Source organism: Schistocerca serialis, chromosome 1 (genome assembly GCF_023864345.2).
Source record: "Schistocerca serialis cubense isolate TAMUIC-IGC-003099 chromosome 1, iqSchSeri2.2, whole genome shotgun sequence".
Taxonomy (NCBI): Eukaryota; Metazoa; Arthropoda; class Insecta; order Orthoptera; family Acrididae; genus Schistocerca; species Schistocerca serialis.
In genome coordinates, this window is record NC_064638.1 from 354,982,116 (window position 1) to 355,001,935 (window position 19,820).

General features: G+C 41.8%; 1 protein-coding gene across 2 annotated transcripts in view; it reads left to right on the forward strand.

Moving 5' to 3' along the window:
* The window catches only part of LOC126470099 (cholinesterase), a 186,229-nt gene that overhangs the window by 130,895 nt on the left and 35,514 nt on the right, over positions 1-19,820 (forward strand). For both annotated transcript variants that reach the window (XM_050097670.1, XM_050097679.1), the window contains exons 8-10: positions 1,087-1,274; positions 10,361-10,547; positions 13,583-13,688. In XM_050097670.1, the coding sequence (XP_049953627.1) occupies positions 1,087-1,274; positions 10,361-10,547; positions 13,583-13,688 (481 nt within the window). The remainder of the gene's footprint in view (positions 1-1,086; positions 1,275-10,360; positions 10,548-13,582; positions 13,689-19,820) is intronic.

Below are 19,820 nucleotides of genomic sequence, written 5' to 3' on the forward strand. Positions count from 1 at the left end.
GTGTGCTTTTGGGAGTACAACTGAGTTGTAGATTCAGTTTTTATGCACATTTTAGAGATGCTACTCTTCTTTCATGTCACTATTTCCATTGCTCTTCTTATGAACTAAAGTTGGGATGGTTGCAGAGAAATGGAAATTTATGGTGGCTGCTATCATCCATGTGGCTGATGGCTGCTCAGAAGTTTGAAACATCCCGTCCCACTTCCCCCCTCATCTCTCCCCCCCGCCCACTTGCTCTTATGCTTACATGGCTTATTTTATTCCCTCCCTCTCTCTCTCTCTCTCTCTCTCTCTGTCTTTTCAATCATTTCCTCATCCTGTTCAGTACATCTCATCAAGATTTGGTATATGTCAAGCATTAAAGCAACAAAAGGTTTCAAAATGTCCTGTGATGCAGTATGGAATTTCTCATTGTCTATATAAAAATTCATAAAATAAAATAAATAGAATAGTGAGCTATCTTCAGCTATTTCCATGCCAGTAGAATGTTCTATTACTGGACATTCAATAAACATTTACAGAAATGACATGAAATAATGAACACGTGGGATTTATGTAAGTACTTACTTACTGTGATAGTTACAAAGAAAAGAATCTTGAAACGGAATTAGTAGTAAATAAAGATATAAATTTTCACTTCTGACAAACACTTAATATGCATGAACAGAAGCTGAAAGAAGAATCCCTTCACAGTCTGATTTTTCCCAACATTTTTTTCTCTTTTCTCACATAAAGCAAAGTCTGATTCAGGTAACTAGTGGTTCTCTCTAGGTAAGTATTAAGCTTTCTGTTTTTATTTGGACATACTTACAGTAACAGTTATGCAGCAGGTTTCTTTGGAGACTTGAATATCATTTTGTAATTGTGAGGAATAACACTGCAAGTGAAGAATGCATTTTTTCACCACTTTTTTATGTCAGGCAGAATATTTCAAGATTCTGTTTAATTATAATTAGTAAGTCAGAAAAGACTATTCATAAAATTGACATGTATAATGTGTTGTAATTGACATGTATAATGTGTTGTTTTTACTTTCTAATATTTATTTCTTGACAATAATAATTTATTTTCACCTCATGTTTTCAGATGATAATGACACTTTAGCACCTTACTATACTGTGGACAATCAATTCTTTGATCAAAAAATAAGAGAGTTGGTTTTTCGTTATAACTACACTTTAAATCCTGAAGGAATATATCAAGCAATTAAGTACATGTACACCTATTGGCCTGAACCTAACAACACCAATTATATCCGTGATCGCTATATTGATGTAAGTACTTGTCTTATATATTATTAATTAATTCCTTCTTTTGAAAATAACTAAAAATTAGTATGGATGTGATAACAATATTTTAATCCTCCAAAGAGATATAAAATAGACATTAGTAGTTAAAGGGCTTTTATATGTCTCAAATGAAAATTAATTGTAAAAATGAAGTGGAAAAAAGACTAAGATACAAACATTTAATGTATATTTGATTCTTCCCATCATTAAACTTTTATGACCTGCAGTAGATTTTTGAAAAGAAAGCAAAGCTCACAATTTTAACAACACTAGAAATCTAGAATGGAAAATATAACAAAAATGGAAATTTCTGGATCACAGCAATAAATAAAAATGAGGACAGGCAAACACTCATCTGTAGGAGAGTTATGTAAAATTTTACACAGTGTATATTAGTTCATAAAAGTTAGAGCAGCAAAGACAAGCTGCAGACAGGTAGATTTTAACTGAGGACACTGACAGCAATGGTCATGAGAGAATAGGTAAAGGAAGAGAAACATGCTAGGACACATTTAACAAAGAGAGGGGAAAGAAAGTACCATCAGTGACTGAGACAATAAAAGAGAAAGACTCAAAACTGGGAGAAGAATGGAGCATTGCAGTTGACAGGTAGTAATTGTTATGCATGAGGACAGACCATCACACTGGCTAGCCATCAGTCTATAGTGTGTAAAGATAAAACCTATGACAAGTATTCATGCATTGGTACAAAACCAGTTTGAAAGCAGTAAAAGAAATGAGAACACTGCCAAGTCTGAGTCAACTGTAATAAAATAAATTGTGGCTGCACCAGCAATTTTCAAACATGTAATACACTGTCCAGTCACATTAATGTGACCTTCTGTCAAAAGCCCGGATAACCAACTTCTGCAGCATGGACCACTGTGAGATGTGCAGTAAGAATGTCGATGAGCTTCTGGAAGGTACCAAAAGGTATGCGGAGCCAAGCCAACTCCAATGCTGTGACAAGCCACACTGGGTTTCTCGGTTGCAGATCCATGGCGCAAACAACCTGATCGAGGTGGTCCCACAGATTCTTGAATGAGTTTAAATCTGGGGGGTTTAATGGCTGGTGGAGTACGGTAAACTCATCCAGGTGCCCTTCGAACCACTCATATGCTATGTGAGCTGTGTGACATGTTGCACTGTCCTGCTGGTAGACGCCATCCTGCCGAGGAGAAACAAACTGCATGTAGGGGCATGCACAGTCCCCAAGGATATGTGCACACTTGTGTTGATACATTGTACCTTTTAGAATGACGAGATCTTCCATAGAATGCCACAAAAACATTTCCCCGACCATTAACATTTTTGCAGGGTGTTAGCTTTCCGAAGTTTCACACCATACATCCGAACGTCCATTGGTCCGATGGAGCATAAAACGTGATTCATCTGAAAAGGCTGCCTGTTGCCACTCAGTGGACATCCAGTTGCGGAACTGGCAAGCAATTTCCAGCCTTCATCATCGATGAATAGCAGTCAGCATGGATGTATGAACCATGCACTTGCTGTGGATCCCCCAGACACAGCAACATTCACCTAATGGTCGTTGAGGAGACACTGTTGGTAGTCCCTTGGTCCATCTGGGCAGTCAGTTGCTCAACAGTTGCATGTCTATTAGTCCATGCACATTACCGCAACTATTATTCAACCCTGTCACCTATGGCCCGTGGTGCACCATGGTTGCCTCAGTGCCGATTTTGGATAGTGCCATTTAGCCATGCATGGTATACTATAAGCACAGTGGCATGTGAACAGTTTACAAACTTTGCCTTTCAGAAATACTTCCACCTTTGGCCTAAAAGCCAATGATCATGCCCTTGTGAACATCAGATAAATTGCTCCGTTTATGTATTACGACAATGACTGCCCTGCTTTCTGTATCCCTCCCCAATGTGCTTCATATACCCTCCACTGCTAGTGCTGCCACCTGGTATGTGTGACTGGTTATTGCACACTGACATCAAATGCAGGTGGTGGTCACCTTAATCTGACAGGCCCATGTATAATCAGCAGCCGAGTGCGTGTTGAGGTGGTGACTGTCAATGTGCACTCAGCTGCTCATTTTATTACCTATTTGATAGCTGCCAGTGCTGTGACAATTTATTTTATTACAGTTGATTCACACTGGGCATTGTTCTCAGTTCTGATACTGCTTTTAACCTGTTTTTATATCTGTTTTATGTGTGACTTCCTGTCATAGGTTTTATCTTTGCTGGAGAGCATAGTGTCTGTCCTTGTGTATGACAACTATCACTTGACAATGGCATCATAACCAAAACTGGCCAATAGTGGATAGCAAACAACAGTTACAGTCAATGGTAGAAATGTTGTCATTTCAGGCACAGCTAGGATACTAATTAAATGAGACTCATATTGTGATTATTATGAGATGAGAGGTACTTGATGTCTTATGTGAGGTCCCAGGCTGCCTGCACATTGGAGAGCCAATGAAACAAGCAAACTGTATAGTAGTCTGGCTGCAGTCGTGCTAACTAAGCATATCAAGCACTGACGTGTTCAAAAATATGGATGTTGCAGATGTAACACACATAAACATTCATGGTTCTAGAGTTTTCACTATTCATGCCATGATGGATTAACCTGAAATAATGAAGGTTCAACAGTAGAAGTCATTACATAAGTTTATGTTTCACATCCTCCACATGCACCAAAACTTCTGGAGGACTTAGAGGTAAGCGGAAGTCTTCCTGCACATGTTCAAATGGCTCTGAGCACTATGGGACTTAACATCTGAAGTTATCAGCCCCCTAGAACTTAGAACTACTTAAACCTAACTAACCTAAGGACATCTCACACATCCATGCCAAAGGCAGGATTCAACCTGTGACCGTAGCAGTCATGGAGTTCCGGACTGAAGCGCCTAGAACTGCCCAGCCACTGCGACCAGCTCCTGCACATGTCAAAATTATATTTTGTACCATTGAGGCTGACATCGAAAGATATACCAAGTTCTTCACTGTCTTCCAATATGGATTTCAGATACTATCAAAAAGAATGAGAGGCTATTCTCCATAGAGTTCAGACCTAAGTAATTTCTGGTAGAATGCTAAAATTATTTGGGACTTCTTTGCATTCAGTATAAGTTATTGGTTTTGAATCCATCTGACTACTGAATACAGACTAATTCATCTTCAAGCCTAGCACATAACACTTCGTAGCCAGCACCCATAAAAACATAGATGCTGCTAGCCAAGCCAAAAGTCCAGTCTTTGTGATTTTATGGGTATGTTTCCTCAGGGTTTCCTTTTTTTCCTTACCATATTCTATGAATCGCCACTACTCTGGAGTTCTCAGTCAATATTGTAGTTGCCAAAGATTGGGCCAGTACATGGTGCGGGCATGCTGGAAAAAGATATTTTTTTCTTTTTTTCGATCTTGCCAGTGATAAGCTTTTGCCATTTCAGCTCAGTTATTCATCATGGTGAAGCATGGTCTGACCACTGGTGAAATGCTCATGATTTTGAAGAGAGTGACATCAGTTTTTGTAAAGGGAAACACCTAACAACAATGCAGTGTACATCAACCATCTGTGGACATCTTGTAGGAAGCAGAGATATCAAACCACAGCCCCATAAATCAGAACTCACCAGACTAGCTACCAGCTAGTAGATGCTGCAGCACAGTCCCATTTCTTGGGCCTTTTTTGATGAAAAGCTGACATGGCTGCCCCATATTCACCACCTGAGGATGACATGCATGCAGAAGCTTAGTACTCTCTGCTTCCTGGCCCACATATCTTGGGGTGCAGACTATGCTACTCCTCTCCATCTTTGCCATGCTCTGGTCTTGTCCGAACTAGATTATGGAAGTCAGGTTTATGACTCAGCAGCTCCTTCCACTCCAAAAATACTTGATCCTATTCACCGTTATGGGGTACATCTGGCTATTGGTGCCTTTTGCACTAGTCCCGTTGGCAATCTCCTCACAGAAGCAGGGATTTCCCCTCTGCAGATACGATGAAGCCAACTTCTGGTTTCTTATGCCATCACCATTCACAGGTTCCCTAACCATTCCGTGTACTCTGTCTTCTTTACAAGCAAGGGACATCTCCCTCCTGATCACTGCCTACAGGTGGGATGGCCGGTTGGAATACGTCTCACTTCCCTCTGTCAGGATCTCCATCTCCATTCACTGAAATGTGCCCCGTGTATTTCCTCTCACTTCCCCCCTTGGATGGTGCCTAGACCGTGGATTAGGACTGACCTATTCCAGGGTCCTATGTTCTCTGTCACACCTATGGTCTTCCTGCATCATGTAGTGTGTTCACAGTAGAGCTGCTAGCTATTACCAGTACGCTCCATTTTGTTACTCAGGCCTCCTTCCACAGTGTCTTAATATGTATTGACTCAATGAGCAGCCTGCTACTCTCATCATCCTTTGGTCTTTGCTATCCATGACCTTTCCTCCTCATTTGGCCGTGCCACCTGCTCAGTTGCCTTCCTCTGAGTCCCAAGTCATATGGGTATCAGGGAATGAACTGGCTGACCGTTTGGCTAAACAAACTGATACTCACCCTCGATTCCCTTTCATGACTCCAGCTGTGGATGTGCAGATCTATGTCAAATCTCTCTGCGCCCTAAAGTGGGATGACATCTGGTGTGCTACTGCTCTCAGTAATAAACTCCGCACAATCAAGGAGACTACTACACTTTGGTGCCCTTCCTTCCTCTCCTCTTGGAAGGAGTCCACTGCTTTATGCCATCTACGCATTGGTCATACCAGGTTCACCCATTGTTTCTCCTGTGTAACAAACCACCCCGACAATATGGTTGTGGAGCCAGACTGACGGTATCCGTTACTCCTGTAGCAGATGCAATGTGGTTGTGGTTGGGGCCTCTCTTCACATTTTATTAGTCTAGGGGCGCATGACCATTCCCCCGTGGAAAAGCCTCTCTTATTTTCCAGTTTTTAGATTTGGTCTAACCTTTTATGCCTTTAATGTGTGTGTTGTAACTTCCTTGTTTTATAGTCTGACTCCCCTAACGGGATCCATCCACTTTTAGCGGACCCTCTTTCTTCTGTCAGTAACTTTGGAATCATGGGCCTGACGAGCTCGCCATTTGGTCCCATAAACCCTCTCAATCAATCAATCAATCTCAAAAATTGTCAGTGAAAAATGCTAAACTTGTCTGGAAATTAGGAAATATCAGGGAATTTCACTTGGGGAGATTTATGGCAACCCTGATACCAATTTAAAAAGCTGTGCAATGATTCCAGCAGAGTTTGTACATGACACTGCTGCTTTCACAGGTGGCCCAACCTCTGATGAGGTAGGATAAGCCTGTGACAGGACTGGAATAGGGAGTGTTGGGTGGGTGGATTGGTTAGGTCTTGCACCTGGCTCTTCCACTGGGATACGATTCTTGCAGCAAGAGGTTGGGATTGGGAGTGGCATAGGGACGGACTAGAATTTGTGGAGGTTGAGTGGGTAACAGGACACCACTTTAGGAGGGGCGAGAAGGTTCTTAGGAAGGATGTCCCTCATTTTAGGGCATGATGATAGGTAAAGCCCTGATGAAGGATATGGATTATTTATTCTAATCTGGGGTGGTACTGAGTGATGAAGGGGGCACTTCTTTGCAGCTGGTTCTTGACTGTGGTGGGAAGATTGGGATGAGAGGAAATCACACAGACAATCTGTTTATCAACTAGGTCTGGGGGGATAGTGCCTCTCTGTAGAGGCTTTGGTGAGACCCCACAGCGTAACGGGCAAATTCTTGTCACCTCCCCCATGTGGCCAGGCTGTATGGAAGGGAATTTTTGGTGTGGAATGGATAACATGTAATGAAGGTGCTGTTGGTGTTTGGTGGGTTAATGTGGACATAGGTGTGGATGGAGTCATCACAGAGGAGGAGGTCAATGTCCAAGTAGGTGGCACACTGGGTTGAGGAGGACAGAGTGAAGCAGATGGAAGAGAAGGCATTGATGTTGTCAAAGAATGAAGATGGGGTGTCTTGGCCCTGAGTCAAAATCATGAAAATAAGCATGCTGAGGATGTCACCAAAGTCTTCACAGGCAGGCGTTATTCCCCAGATCTAGTCCACAAACAGATCTCCAGTGCCATTTCCTCTCACACCCCAACTCTCGTACCATGTCCAAGAACCAGCTGCAAAGGAGTGCCCCTTTCATCACCTAACAGCACCCCAGACTGGAAGAAATGAACCACATCCTTCATCACACCTTTGATTACCTATCATCATGCCCTGAAATGAGGGACATTGTACCCAAGATCCTTCCTACCTCTCCTAAAGTGGTATCCCATCAGCCACCCAACCTCCATAACATCATAGTCCATCCCTATGCCAGTCCCAATCCCGACCCCTTGCCACAGGGACTATATTCCTGTGGAAGACTCAGGTGCAAGACTTGCTCAATCCACCCACCCACCATTTCCTATACCAGTCCTGTCACAGGCTTATCTTAACTCCATCAGAGGCTGGGCCAAAAGCAGCCATGTCATATACCAGCTCTGCTGTGATCATTGCACAGATTTTTATATTGATGTGACAACCAACCAGCTCTGCACAAGGATGAATAACCACTGCCAAACTGTGGCCAAGACCAAAGTAGACTACCCTGTAACACAACGTTCAACTGAACATAACGTGCTTGATTTCAATGACTCCTCCACTACCCGAGCCATCTAGGTACTCCTGTCCACCACCAGCTTTTATGAACTGCACAGATTGGAGTTTCCTTACAACACATTCTCTGGTTCTGAAATTATCCTCGCCTTAACCTACAGTAACCTACTGTTCCCACATCTGCCACCCAACAGTTTCCATCCCTTCTGTCATATTGCTTCCTCCCTATTCTCATCTCCCATCCTCTTTGTGTGCTGCCCTCAGCTAATGACCCTACCCATTTTTCCCCTTCTATCCTCCTCTCCGATTTAGTTCCTCATTCCCCCTCCCCCTCCCCTCCTTAACCCTTCTAAGTATAAGTTATCTTACACTAACCAACACAATATGCAATTCACTTCTTCACAGAAAAAATGAGAACAAAAACTAAACTAAATTCTGTGCATACATAGAAACCACTACAGCTGCTGGCGTTTCTGCTGGGCTCCACAGCTGCAACTGAACTTCTTCATTCTAACAACAGATCTGCAGAATAAATGTAGTTATAGTATTCTCACAGTGGCAGCAGATATTGCACCCAATAATAAACAATGAAACCAGATACATTAGATTTACTTGTACAGACACTGCATGCACCACCAACAGACATTACTTTCAAAGATCAAACTCCTAAGAAGATTACAAAATTCACTAACTAAAAAGTTATAATTTCTTTGGATTGTGAAGGTGTTTCTATTGAAATATTAAAATCTTATAGTAACTTGATAGGACAACGCTTAAGCTATCTTTGTAATAAATCAGTGGCATGTGGCAGTTCCCTGATAAACTTAAATATACAGTAGTAATAAATCTCTGTAAAACTGGAGATGAGAAAAACCACCTCCAGGTATAGACCTACTCTTTCATAAAGAACCATTCACAGAAAAGGCAATACAAGACCACATGAATGAGGTCCTGCCAGGGCTAAATAAGAAATATTATCCTGTTTGTATTTTTATGACCATGCCAAAGCTCTGGGTTGTGTAGATCACAAAATTATATAAGCAAACTAAAGTGTTATTCCATCAGCAGCAGGGTCTCATTGGCAGACTGTATCACAGGCAAGAAACTAACTTCAGAATAGGGGAACATATCCGTATGGGGTACCATAAGGATCAGTAGTGGGGCACTCTTGTTCTTAAACTATATAAAATATAAAATGTTCTTTTAATGACTTTCGTCTCACAATGACTCATGTTAAAACAATCAAAAATGAACTGATAGCACCAGAAATAGGCAGTAATACTGATACACTAAACAAAACACTGTATAAAATAGTCAGAATCCAGAAAACCGTGTAAAATATTCAGGATCCAGCTGGAAAAGAAAGTTGGAATTAAGTCAATGCATAGATCAATTAAACAAGAAGCTCAATGCAGTATGTTTTCCCTTAGAACCGTCTCTCATTGTGTTGATCTAAGAACAACAGTTTTGGCTTATTCTGGATATTTTCTCTCTGTGTTTTCTTTTAGAATTACCGCCTGTGGCAGTGCACTTAATGTAAATAAAATTGATTTTAGAGAAGTGTTGTCCACTTGACAAATGATAACATTACTTGTTCAGGAAATAGAGTGCAATATGCAGTGATTTATGATTCTGGATTTAAAATCACCCAAACTCATAATGACTCATAAGGTATACAAATAAAAGAGTAATGTAGTGGCCTTCTGGCTACAAGAAATGGCTGAAATGACTTGTTGTTCTTCTACATGATACAACTCTTTCTTAAGTGAGAATAGAATAGATCTATTTCTAAAGAACATTGATAATGCAGATGATTTTATAGATATATACATGAAAGCACAGTGTAAAACAGATTTGAAATACAAATGCCGAGAAAGCTCCCAGTCCAGAAATGTTTGAAGTCTCAAGATCTGTCACAACAAATAATGTTAATCCATTGCTGATATATTTGGGTACTGATTTGCCCTTAGGGCATAATTGCTTACTTGTTCTAAGAAAATTGCAATTGAGGAGACTCAGTGAACTGAAATGTCTCTTCAGATTTAAGTTTGTTGTTTTTCTTCATGTAGTGTTGGTCTGTTGATCTAGTAGTAAACTGCATAGCTGGCAACTGAAGTGTTATGGATCAAATCCCAGTCAGAGCTTGGAATTCTTACTTTGCCAGAAATGATGCATTGTTCAGCTTCCACATTAAATTGTAGGTCCCCTTTATGTAGTAGAAACACTGGGGCAGGTTAGGAATCTGTATGTCACTGAAGTGATGTCCAATTGTAAGACTTGCACCAGACCACTGAACCACACAAAATTCTTGTTGTTATCTTCATATGATTGAAGACAATTTTGCTTCACCTCCATTTATGTATCCTGTCTATATTGCTTCTCACAATTTACTTTGCTAGTAATTTTTTAAACAGTGACTTCCAGATGCGTTAACATAAGATTTAATATATTGTTTGCTTCCAGATGATGTCTGATTTTCTGTACAGAGCACCAACAGATAAAATAGTGAAGTTACTTGTTGACAGAAATGTACCCGTATATATTTATGTTTTAAACACAACAGTGGAGGCATTCAAACTTCCTCAGTGGAGAAAAGTACCTCATAATATAGAACACTACTTTCTAACAGGAGCACCTTTTATGGATGTTGGTGAGTACATAAAATGTGATAATTTTTGTTCATTTTGACCAAAAGAAAAATTTCCTAATGCCTATCTTTGTTTAAAAAAGTTATAAGGTCTATTCATCATTCTAACTCAGCAATACATACACTCCTGGAAATGGAAAAAAGAACACATTGACACCGGTGTGTCAGACCCACCATACTTGCTCCGGACACTGCGAGAGGGCTGTACAAGCAATGATCACACGCACGGCACAGCGGACACACCAGGAACCGCGGTGTTGGCCGTCGAATGGCGCTAGCTGCGCAGCATTTGTGCACCGCCGCCGTCAGTGTCAGCCAGTTTGCCGTGGCATACGGAGCTCCATCGCAGTCTTTAACACTGGTAGCATGCCGCGACAGCGTGGACGTGAACCGTATGTGCAGTTGACGGACTTTGAGCGAGGGCGTATAGTGGGCATGCGGGAGGCCGGGTGGACGTACCGCCGAATTGCTCAACACGTGGGGCGTGAGGTCTCCACAGTACATCGATGTTGTCGCCAGTGGTCGGCGGAAGGTGCACGTGCCCGTCGACCTGGGACCGGACCGCAGCGATGCACGGATGCACGCCAAGACTGTAGGATCCTACGCAGTGCCGTAGGGGACCGCACCGCCACTTCCCAGCAAATTAGGGACACTGTTGCTCCTGGGGTATCGGCGAGGACCATTCGCAACCGTCTCCATGAAGCTGGGCTACGGTCCCGCACACCGTTAGGCCGTCTTCCGCTCACGCCCCAACATTGTGCAGCCCGCCTCCAGTGATGTCGCGACAGGCGTGAATGAAGGGACGAATGGAGACGTGTCGTCTTCAGCGATGAGAGTTGCTTCTGCCTTGGTGCCAATGATGGTCGTATGCGTGTTTGGCGCCGTGCAGGTGAGCGCCACAATCAGGACTGCATACGACCGAGGCACACAGGGCCAACACCCGGCATCATGGTGTGGGGAGTGATCTCCTACACTGGCCGTACACCACTGGTGATCGTCGAGGGGACACTGAATAGTGCACGGTACATCCAAACCGTCATCGAACCCATCATTCTACCATTCCTAGACCGGCAAGGGAACTTGCTGTTCCAACAGGACAATGCACGTCCGCATGTATCCCGTGCCACCCAACGTGCTCTAGAAGGTGTAAGTCAACTACCCTGGCCAGCAAGATCTCCGGATCTGTCCCCCATTGAGCATGTTTGGGACTGGATGAAGCGTCGTCTCACGCGGTCTGCACGTCCAGCACGCTGGTCCAACTGAGGCGCCAGGTGGAAATGGCATGGCAAGCCGTTCCACAGGACTACATCCAGCATCTCTACGATCGTCTCCATGGGAGAATAGCAGCCTGCATTGCTGCGAAAGGTGGATATACACTGTACTAGTGCCGACATTGTGCATGCTCTGTTGCCTGTGTCTATGTACCTGTGGTTCTGTCAGTGTGATCATGTGATGTATCTGACCCCAGGAATGTGTCAATAAAGTTTCCCCTTCCTGGGACAATGAATTCACGGTGTTCTTATTTCAATTTCCAGGAGTGTATTTAATCAGTCAAGAGGACACTTGAGGTACAAACATTATGACAAAATGTGTTAATGTAGTAAGCAATACTTCCTTAGAAATGTTAATGGAAAATCCTGAATAGAATGAGCAAAGGCAACTACTCACAATGCAAGAAGTCAGTGAGCAGTAAGTTCTCACACATACGAGAAGTTATGGAATATGGGTATCATAGTAGATACATGTAGTGGCATGTTGCTCACTGGGGTACAAGGGAATGCTGTGACTGAGACTCTACACACCTATAAATGTAATTGAAGTGATGGATATGTATGAAGCTGGTGAGGGAGAGGAGTGAGATCAGAAAATGGTGCGCTGTAGGTGAAGGACAGGGACTAGTAGACATTGCATTCAGAAGGACTGCCATTCTAAAAGATGATAGTTTTCCATAATTCCACATTTGTACAATTCTCAGAAGAAAGGAAAACTTAATGGCTGATCTACTCAAGCATACCATTTGTGCTGATTAATATGCACTGGCATTGGATGAGTGTACTTACTCATGGACAAAGTATGAGTGATGTAATTTACTTTCATGCAGTGCTGTTTGGTGGTAACATCCTCATAAACACCACACAATGATTGTGATGCTCTTAAATGACATCGTTCCTTACATGGACAACACTGCCACTGATGTGGTAGAATACAGAATTGACAGAAATAGAATAAAATGTGCAAGGTGGATTCATGGCATGTAATCAGATGATAAGAGTTTTCATGTGTGCTTCAGTGTGTGTACATTTTCATGTTTGTGACATGTTATTACCTCTTGAATGTAAATATGTTTCAGATTTTTTTCTCCAAATCTGTGATGACCATATCACTTAGAATCTGAGGAAGTAACATCAGCACCTCTCTACATTTTCTAATATGTGTAGTGCATCCTTATTTTATGATATGTTCTACATATTAAATGATATCTTCACTTTGTATTTATTGAACAAAATCTCCTCTTTGTGTCAGCTAGCCACTATGTTGCCTGTCTCAGATGGTTCAATAAAAACTTCTTTCATCTTAAGCCCACCAATAACACTTATACTGTGATAGCTACCATCCTTTCCAGACCAAAAAAATAGCAAGAGATAACCGTGAATTTTGACTCTCTTCTTCATGTGTAAATAATAGTGCAGTTAGTGAGGAATAGTTCCTACAATTTTTGTTGTAAATCATGCAAAAAAAAAAACAATTAAATAAGGTTAAACTGTCAGCTTGCTGAAATTCAGTACATTTATTTTTAAGTAAGCCTCATCATTTGTTAGCAGCCCTGTTTTAATCTCTTTTGCATCATGGATACAACAAATTATTTCCAATTTAGTCAGGAAAATAATAGTTCCTACATTTGTTACTTAAAAATAAAAATAAAAAATAAACAAGAGAAGGCTAAATTGCTTCAAAATGGATTTCTGTATCTCTGTTAAAACATTTTATGTAGTGCTATTTAATTTTCAAAAAATTACAAATACATGTGAACATTTCAGAATTCTTTCCAAGAAAACCACGCTTAGAACGCACCATGTGGACACCAAATGATCGAAATATGAGCCATTTCTTCATGAAAGCTTACACTAATTTTGCAAGATATGGGTGAGTTTACAAATGAAACATCTTCCATCATCATTGCGTCTGTGTTTTATTGAAGAACTAGAAAGTTAACTTGATCTCATTCTCCACTGTAGTGGTAATTAAAGAATGTACAAGAAGCATATTTCATGAATAATATTTAGTAACATAACATTTAGCTAATTCTAAAACATTAGTACATCATATGCACATGTTTCTTCTATAAATTATTCCAGCATCATGTCAGACATTTTTCATGTCAAACATTTTTGTATTGAATAAAACCATGAAAAATGTGTAACAGGGATTTTTTGTTGATCAGCTACTGCTAATTAATTTTTATAGGTAAATAAATCATCATAATAGACAATTGTGGATATTACTGCAAAGTAGTTGAAATGGTCAACAATGTGAAGACAACCTATGGTTTTTCATGTTGGCTGCTGTAAAGCAATCAGCTTAGATGGATGTGGGTAGCCTTTGGTGCTATAGTAGTTGTGTTCATCACACCATGATTCTGGAGTAAGTCAATCTTGAAACTCAAATCTAATATGCCACTAGTATAGGCAAAATTAGAACTGCATTTAGCAGCAGTAAAGTTAAGAACATGGTATATGACTGGTTAATATCTTCCAGATCAGGTAAGGGGTTCAAAAATACTGTAAGACTGCTACCTTTAGTAGCTACCAATGGCTTCACAGCTCTGGAGATGTAGACAAAAGTGTGCAGACAACACGAGTTCACGAACACTGAAAATACAGGGGAAAAAGTTCAATGTAATGTTAGAAGTAGCAAGGAGGTTGATAACCAAGAAGCTGTGCTGGAAGTAGTTGTGGGAACTTGGATTAGTACAGAACTGCCTGGGTACTGAAGACCAGGTACACAAGAACCTCATTTATTTGGCCCTCATTAATCCAGATTTGTGGTTTAGCTATATATATTCTGGTTTACACACACACACACACACACAAAACACACACACACACACACACACACACACACACACATGCGCGCGCACACACACACACATACACACTCACTCGCTCACTCACTTTCTCTTTGAAGCCATTTCACTCATACACACTAAAAACACAGGAGCAAAATAACAATAATGGTACAGTTTCTTAGCACTGTAAGGAGAAGACCCATGCTGAATTTAGTAATGGTACCTGGAAGCAAGACCGAGCGAGGCGGCGCAGTGGTTAGAACACTGGACTCGCATTCGGGAGGACGACGGTTCTATCCCGCGTCCGGCCATCCTGATTTAGGTTTTCCGTGATTTCCCTAGATCACTCCAGGCAAGTGCCGGGATGGTTCCTTTGAAAGGGCATGGCCCATTTCCTTCCCCATCCTTCCCTAATCCGAGCTTGTGCTCCGTCTCTAATGACCTAGTTGTCGACGGGACGTTAAACCGTAATCTCCTCTGAAACCAAGGGAGTGATGATCTCTATGCTACTTGCAGTGCTAACAACATAACAACTGTATATATGTCATACCATACCATGTGTGTGTGTGTGTGTGTGTGTGTGTGTATAAAATGGAAAATCCAGGATGGAATGTAACAATGTAATGAAAAAGATAGTTGCTACTCACCATATAGCGGAGATGCTGGTTCGCAGAAAGGCAAATAGAAAGTTTTTGTTCCTTTACCACATGGTGCCCTGCTCATCACTATTGACCTAACACCCCAAATGCCCATGGCCTTACCATTATTGAACACTGCCTATCCCAACACCTGACAGATTCCAAATCAATTACCTCCTACCTAGTCACCATGACCATCTGTTTCCTCACCCACAATAACTTCTCCTTTGAAGGTGTCACCTGCAAACAAGTCCCTGGTATGGCAATGGGCACCCACATGGCACCATCTTATGCCAACCTGTTCATGGGCCATCTAGAGGAATCCTTCATAACCACCCAGAACCTTCACTTGATCCAGATTCATCAATGACATCTTCGTGATCTGGATTGAGGGTAAGGACACCCTATCCAAATTCTTCCAGAACCCAACACCTTCTCCCCCATTCACTTCACCTGGTCCTCTCAATCCCACAAGCCACCTTCCTTGATGTTGAGCTCCACTTCAAAGATGGCTACGTAAGTACGTCCGTTAATATCAAACCTAACAACCACCAGCAATATCTCCACTTTGACAGCTGCCACCCATTCCATACCAAGAAGTTCCTTCCATACAGCCTACCCACCCATGGTTGTCACGTCTGTAGTGACAAGTGTTCTTTCTTGAAATATACCAAGGGTCTCACTGAGACCTTCACAGACTATAATTACCCACCCAATCTTGTACAGAAACAGATCTCCCATGCTTTATCTCTCCAGCCACACACCACCTAACGAAGTCCCACTGTCTATCTGCAGAGGAGCATTCCCCTTCTGACTCAGTACAACCCAGGACTGAAGCAACTGAATCATTATGCTCCAGAGTTTTATGTACATCTTGTCATGCTGTGGAATAAGGAATGTCCTCCCACAGTGGTATTCTACTGCCCACCAAACCTACACAACATCCTTGTCCATCCCAATTCAGCCACTCCTCACAACCCCTTGACTCATGGCCCATGTCCTGTAATAGAACTAGATGCAAGACCATATATCCTTCTACGACCACCTACTCCTGTCCAGTCACAAGCATCACCTATGCATCAAAGGCAGGTTTACCTGTGACACCAGTCACATGATCTACAAACTAAATAGCAACCACTGTGCTGCATTCTACGTGGGCCTGGCAGCCAACAAGCTCTCTGTCCACATGAATGGCAACCAACAAACTGTGGCCAAGAAACAACAGGACTGCCTGTTGCTGAGCACATGACCCAACATGATGCCCTTCATTTCAATGACTTCTGTAGATCCTGTGCCATCTGGATCCTTCCCAGCAACACCAGCTTTTCTGAATTGCACAGGTGGGAATGCTCCCTCCAATATAACCTATGTTCCCCTAACCCTCCTAGCCTCAACCTTCGTTACCAGTCTAGCCTCTTCTCTGTTTCCATTCCAGTGCTATACAGTCCTCATTCCACCAATGCACACAGTCTTTTTACTTCTCTCCAGCACCCTGTGTATTACCTCCCAACTGCACATAGATGCCCTGCTCTCCACCTCGTCCCTGCACACTCCCTGCAGCACTTAACCAACCCCCATCCTTACCCTGCTATCTCTCCCCCTCTGCCCCAGCTGCCAGAGACTGTGGTCATGTGTGTGTGAGTTGCATTTGCATGAGTGTATGTGTTTTGTGTGTGTGTGTGTGTGTGTGTGTGTGTGTGTGTGTGTGTGTATGTTTTGCCTAATTTTGACAAAGGCCTTGTTGGCCAAAAGCTAACCTCCTAACAGTCGTTTCATTGTGCCTTTCTGTGACGGATCATCTCCACTATGTGGTGAGTAGCAACTATCCTTTTCATTACACACACACACACACACAGTTGGTTGTTGGTACAGTTGTTACGTCATAGGCACTGCATGTCATTACTACAGTCAGCATGGGTATGTTCCTTACAGTGTTAAAAAGCTGTACTATTATTGTTCTTTTGCTCCCATGTTTTCAGTGTGCATGAGTGAAATGGCTTCAAAGACAAAGTAAGCTGTTGTTTCAGTGGACAGCAGGTTGAAAGCACTACACAAAACAGACAAATGGGAACTGCTAAAGAACATGGCTTCAGATTGTGGTGCACGGACATCAACTTGCCAGACTGGAAGGAGAACTGAAAAGAACTTGAAGATTCCTGCTTCAAAATGATGATTAAAGATCAATTGCAGAACTGTGGTACAATAAAGAAAGTAAGAAGTTAAAACCAGATGAAGCATTATTCATTTGGTTCAGAGAGAAAAGAGAGCATGGTGTTACGATATCCGGTCCAGTCCCAACTTAAACAGCAAGCCAAGGCTTGGCAGAAGGATGGAAAGCTTTCAGTTACGGGTAAAAGTTTTTGGGGGATACAGTGGCTGCAAAACATCAAACATGTATACAGAAAACATGTACTGGGTAAATTAACTGAAGAAGAGGGAGATGTAGGTGTGATTTCTCTACTCAAAGACGTAAATTTTATGGTTGCATCTTCTTGTATCGAGTTACTGAGCTGTCAAGTCTGAAGTCATGGAAAAACATTATGGCCTGCTATTCATGATTCCCTTGCTGAAGTTTGTGAAGTTTTCAACACCTTTGAAGTTTCTGAATTGTCAGCAAACATTCCTGGTTGTTCAGATGTAGCCAGTAGTGATATAGATGCCTGGTTGCAGAATGACAGTGATACTGGTTACGGTGTGATGGCCAATGACAAAATATGCATTGCCACCTGTCATCCTGCAGAGGACAACGTTGTTGGTCAACTGGAGAACAAAAGTGGCACTTCGGGGGAAAAAATGTCTCATGTGGAGGCAATAGCACAGCTGTAAAAACTAGTTGTTTACCTAGCATGCCAGCTGGAAATAATTCCAGTTGAACTGATGTTAGTGAAAAATCTAAGTGATCATGCTGCTCTCAAATGCCACACAAGTTTGAATCAAAATAAACTTACGCATAAATTTCAGTAAATAAATGTGAGTGCATTGTAGTAACTATAGAGTTTATGTGCCAAAAAACTGTTTCATGTTAGCACCAAAATCAAAACTTTGTAAATTGTAGTAGATATTAGAATTTTCGTATTTAGTAGAATATTTCCACATTATCTAGATTTTTGATAATATGGATTACATCTGATCCCACCTAGTTCAGATAAATGAGGTTCTTGTGTAACTGTGGAAAATCCGGGGTAGATTGCTACTCACTATTCACTGTTCTCATTGGGCAGACATAGTGGTCATGTGTGTGTGAGTTATGCTTGTGGGAAGGTGTGTGTGTGTGTGTGTGTGTGTGTGTGTGTGTGTGTGTGTGTGTGTGTGTGTGTGTGAACCACTATAGAAGAAGGCCTTTCGGCTGAGAACTCACACGTTTAGCAGTCTCTGTGCTGTGCCTGTCTGTGTCTTAACGTCTCCTCTATGAGGTGAATAGCAATCTATTGTATACATAATTGTTATTGTTCCTGTGTAACAGTATTTTTAAGCCAGGTGCAAGGCTCAGTAGTGTCACCTATGAGGTAGGTTTTCTAGGAAAACATTTTGGTAAAGAAGATAATGTAATGGTTATTCTGGGGTGCGGAAAACAAATTTGAACCATAACCTTAATTATGCAACTGAGAATGACATCACTGCTGGGAGTTTTCCACTCTTTGAATGAAATGACAAGCAGTGTATGAAGTGATCCATTGAACATGTAAGTGCATAGCTTCAAGAGTTTTCCAACAGACTGAGGAGAGATCACACAGTAATGTGATTGATATGTTGCCCTCAAGTGGTCCCACCAAACATGGTATGATCTAAATCTGAAAGCTTCCAGTGAGATGTTACTTGCATGACTAATTCCCAGACCCATTCAGTAGTACCAATACACAGTCCAACCCCTATAATTCCAATATTTTCACTAGGTTTTTCTAGGGTAAATGTTTCCAAAAGGCACAACTGCAAAATAACTATATACACAGTGGCAGCTTGAACATGTTCCATAAAGAGGTCGAATTGAATACTCAAAATGTGTCTCCTACTGTAGGAACCTGTAAGACATTTGTAGCCATCCTGAAAGAGGCATCCAAGACGTGTATGCCATGGGGTTTTCATAAGGATTAATATCAGGTTGGATACGGAAGTATTACTAAACAGATATGAAGAAACTGGAGATCCACTGATTGGAAACCAAATGACAGAATTATTAAATTCCACCAGGGAACAGAGATGAGAAGAGACTACAGAAGAAATAAACTTTACATGCCCCAGTAGGAAGGAGTGGAGCCTCCTCAGGCATTTGGGCACTGTTGCTCCCCCACCGGAGAAGACAGATCACATAAACCCCAACAAAATTGCTGATCGCCGACAGGAAATTTCAAAATCTTTGTCCTCGAACAGGATATTTACCAGGGAAATGAAAAGGTAGTAACTCTAACAGCTCATTCACTCCCATGTGATTCCCAATGATCATGGGCATTCTCAATGGAAGACACAAATGAAACTGAGATAGACACCTGACCTGGATGGTGTGTTCCTTGAGTTCTTGAAAACCCTAGGTGCGTAAGCCAAACAGTGGCTGCTCAATTTCTACAACAAGATCGT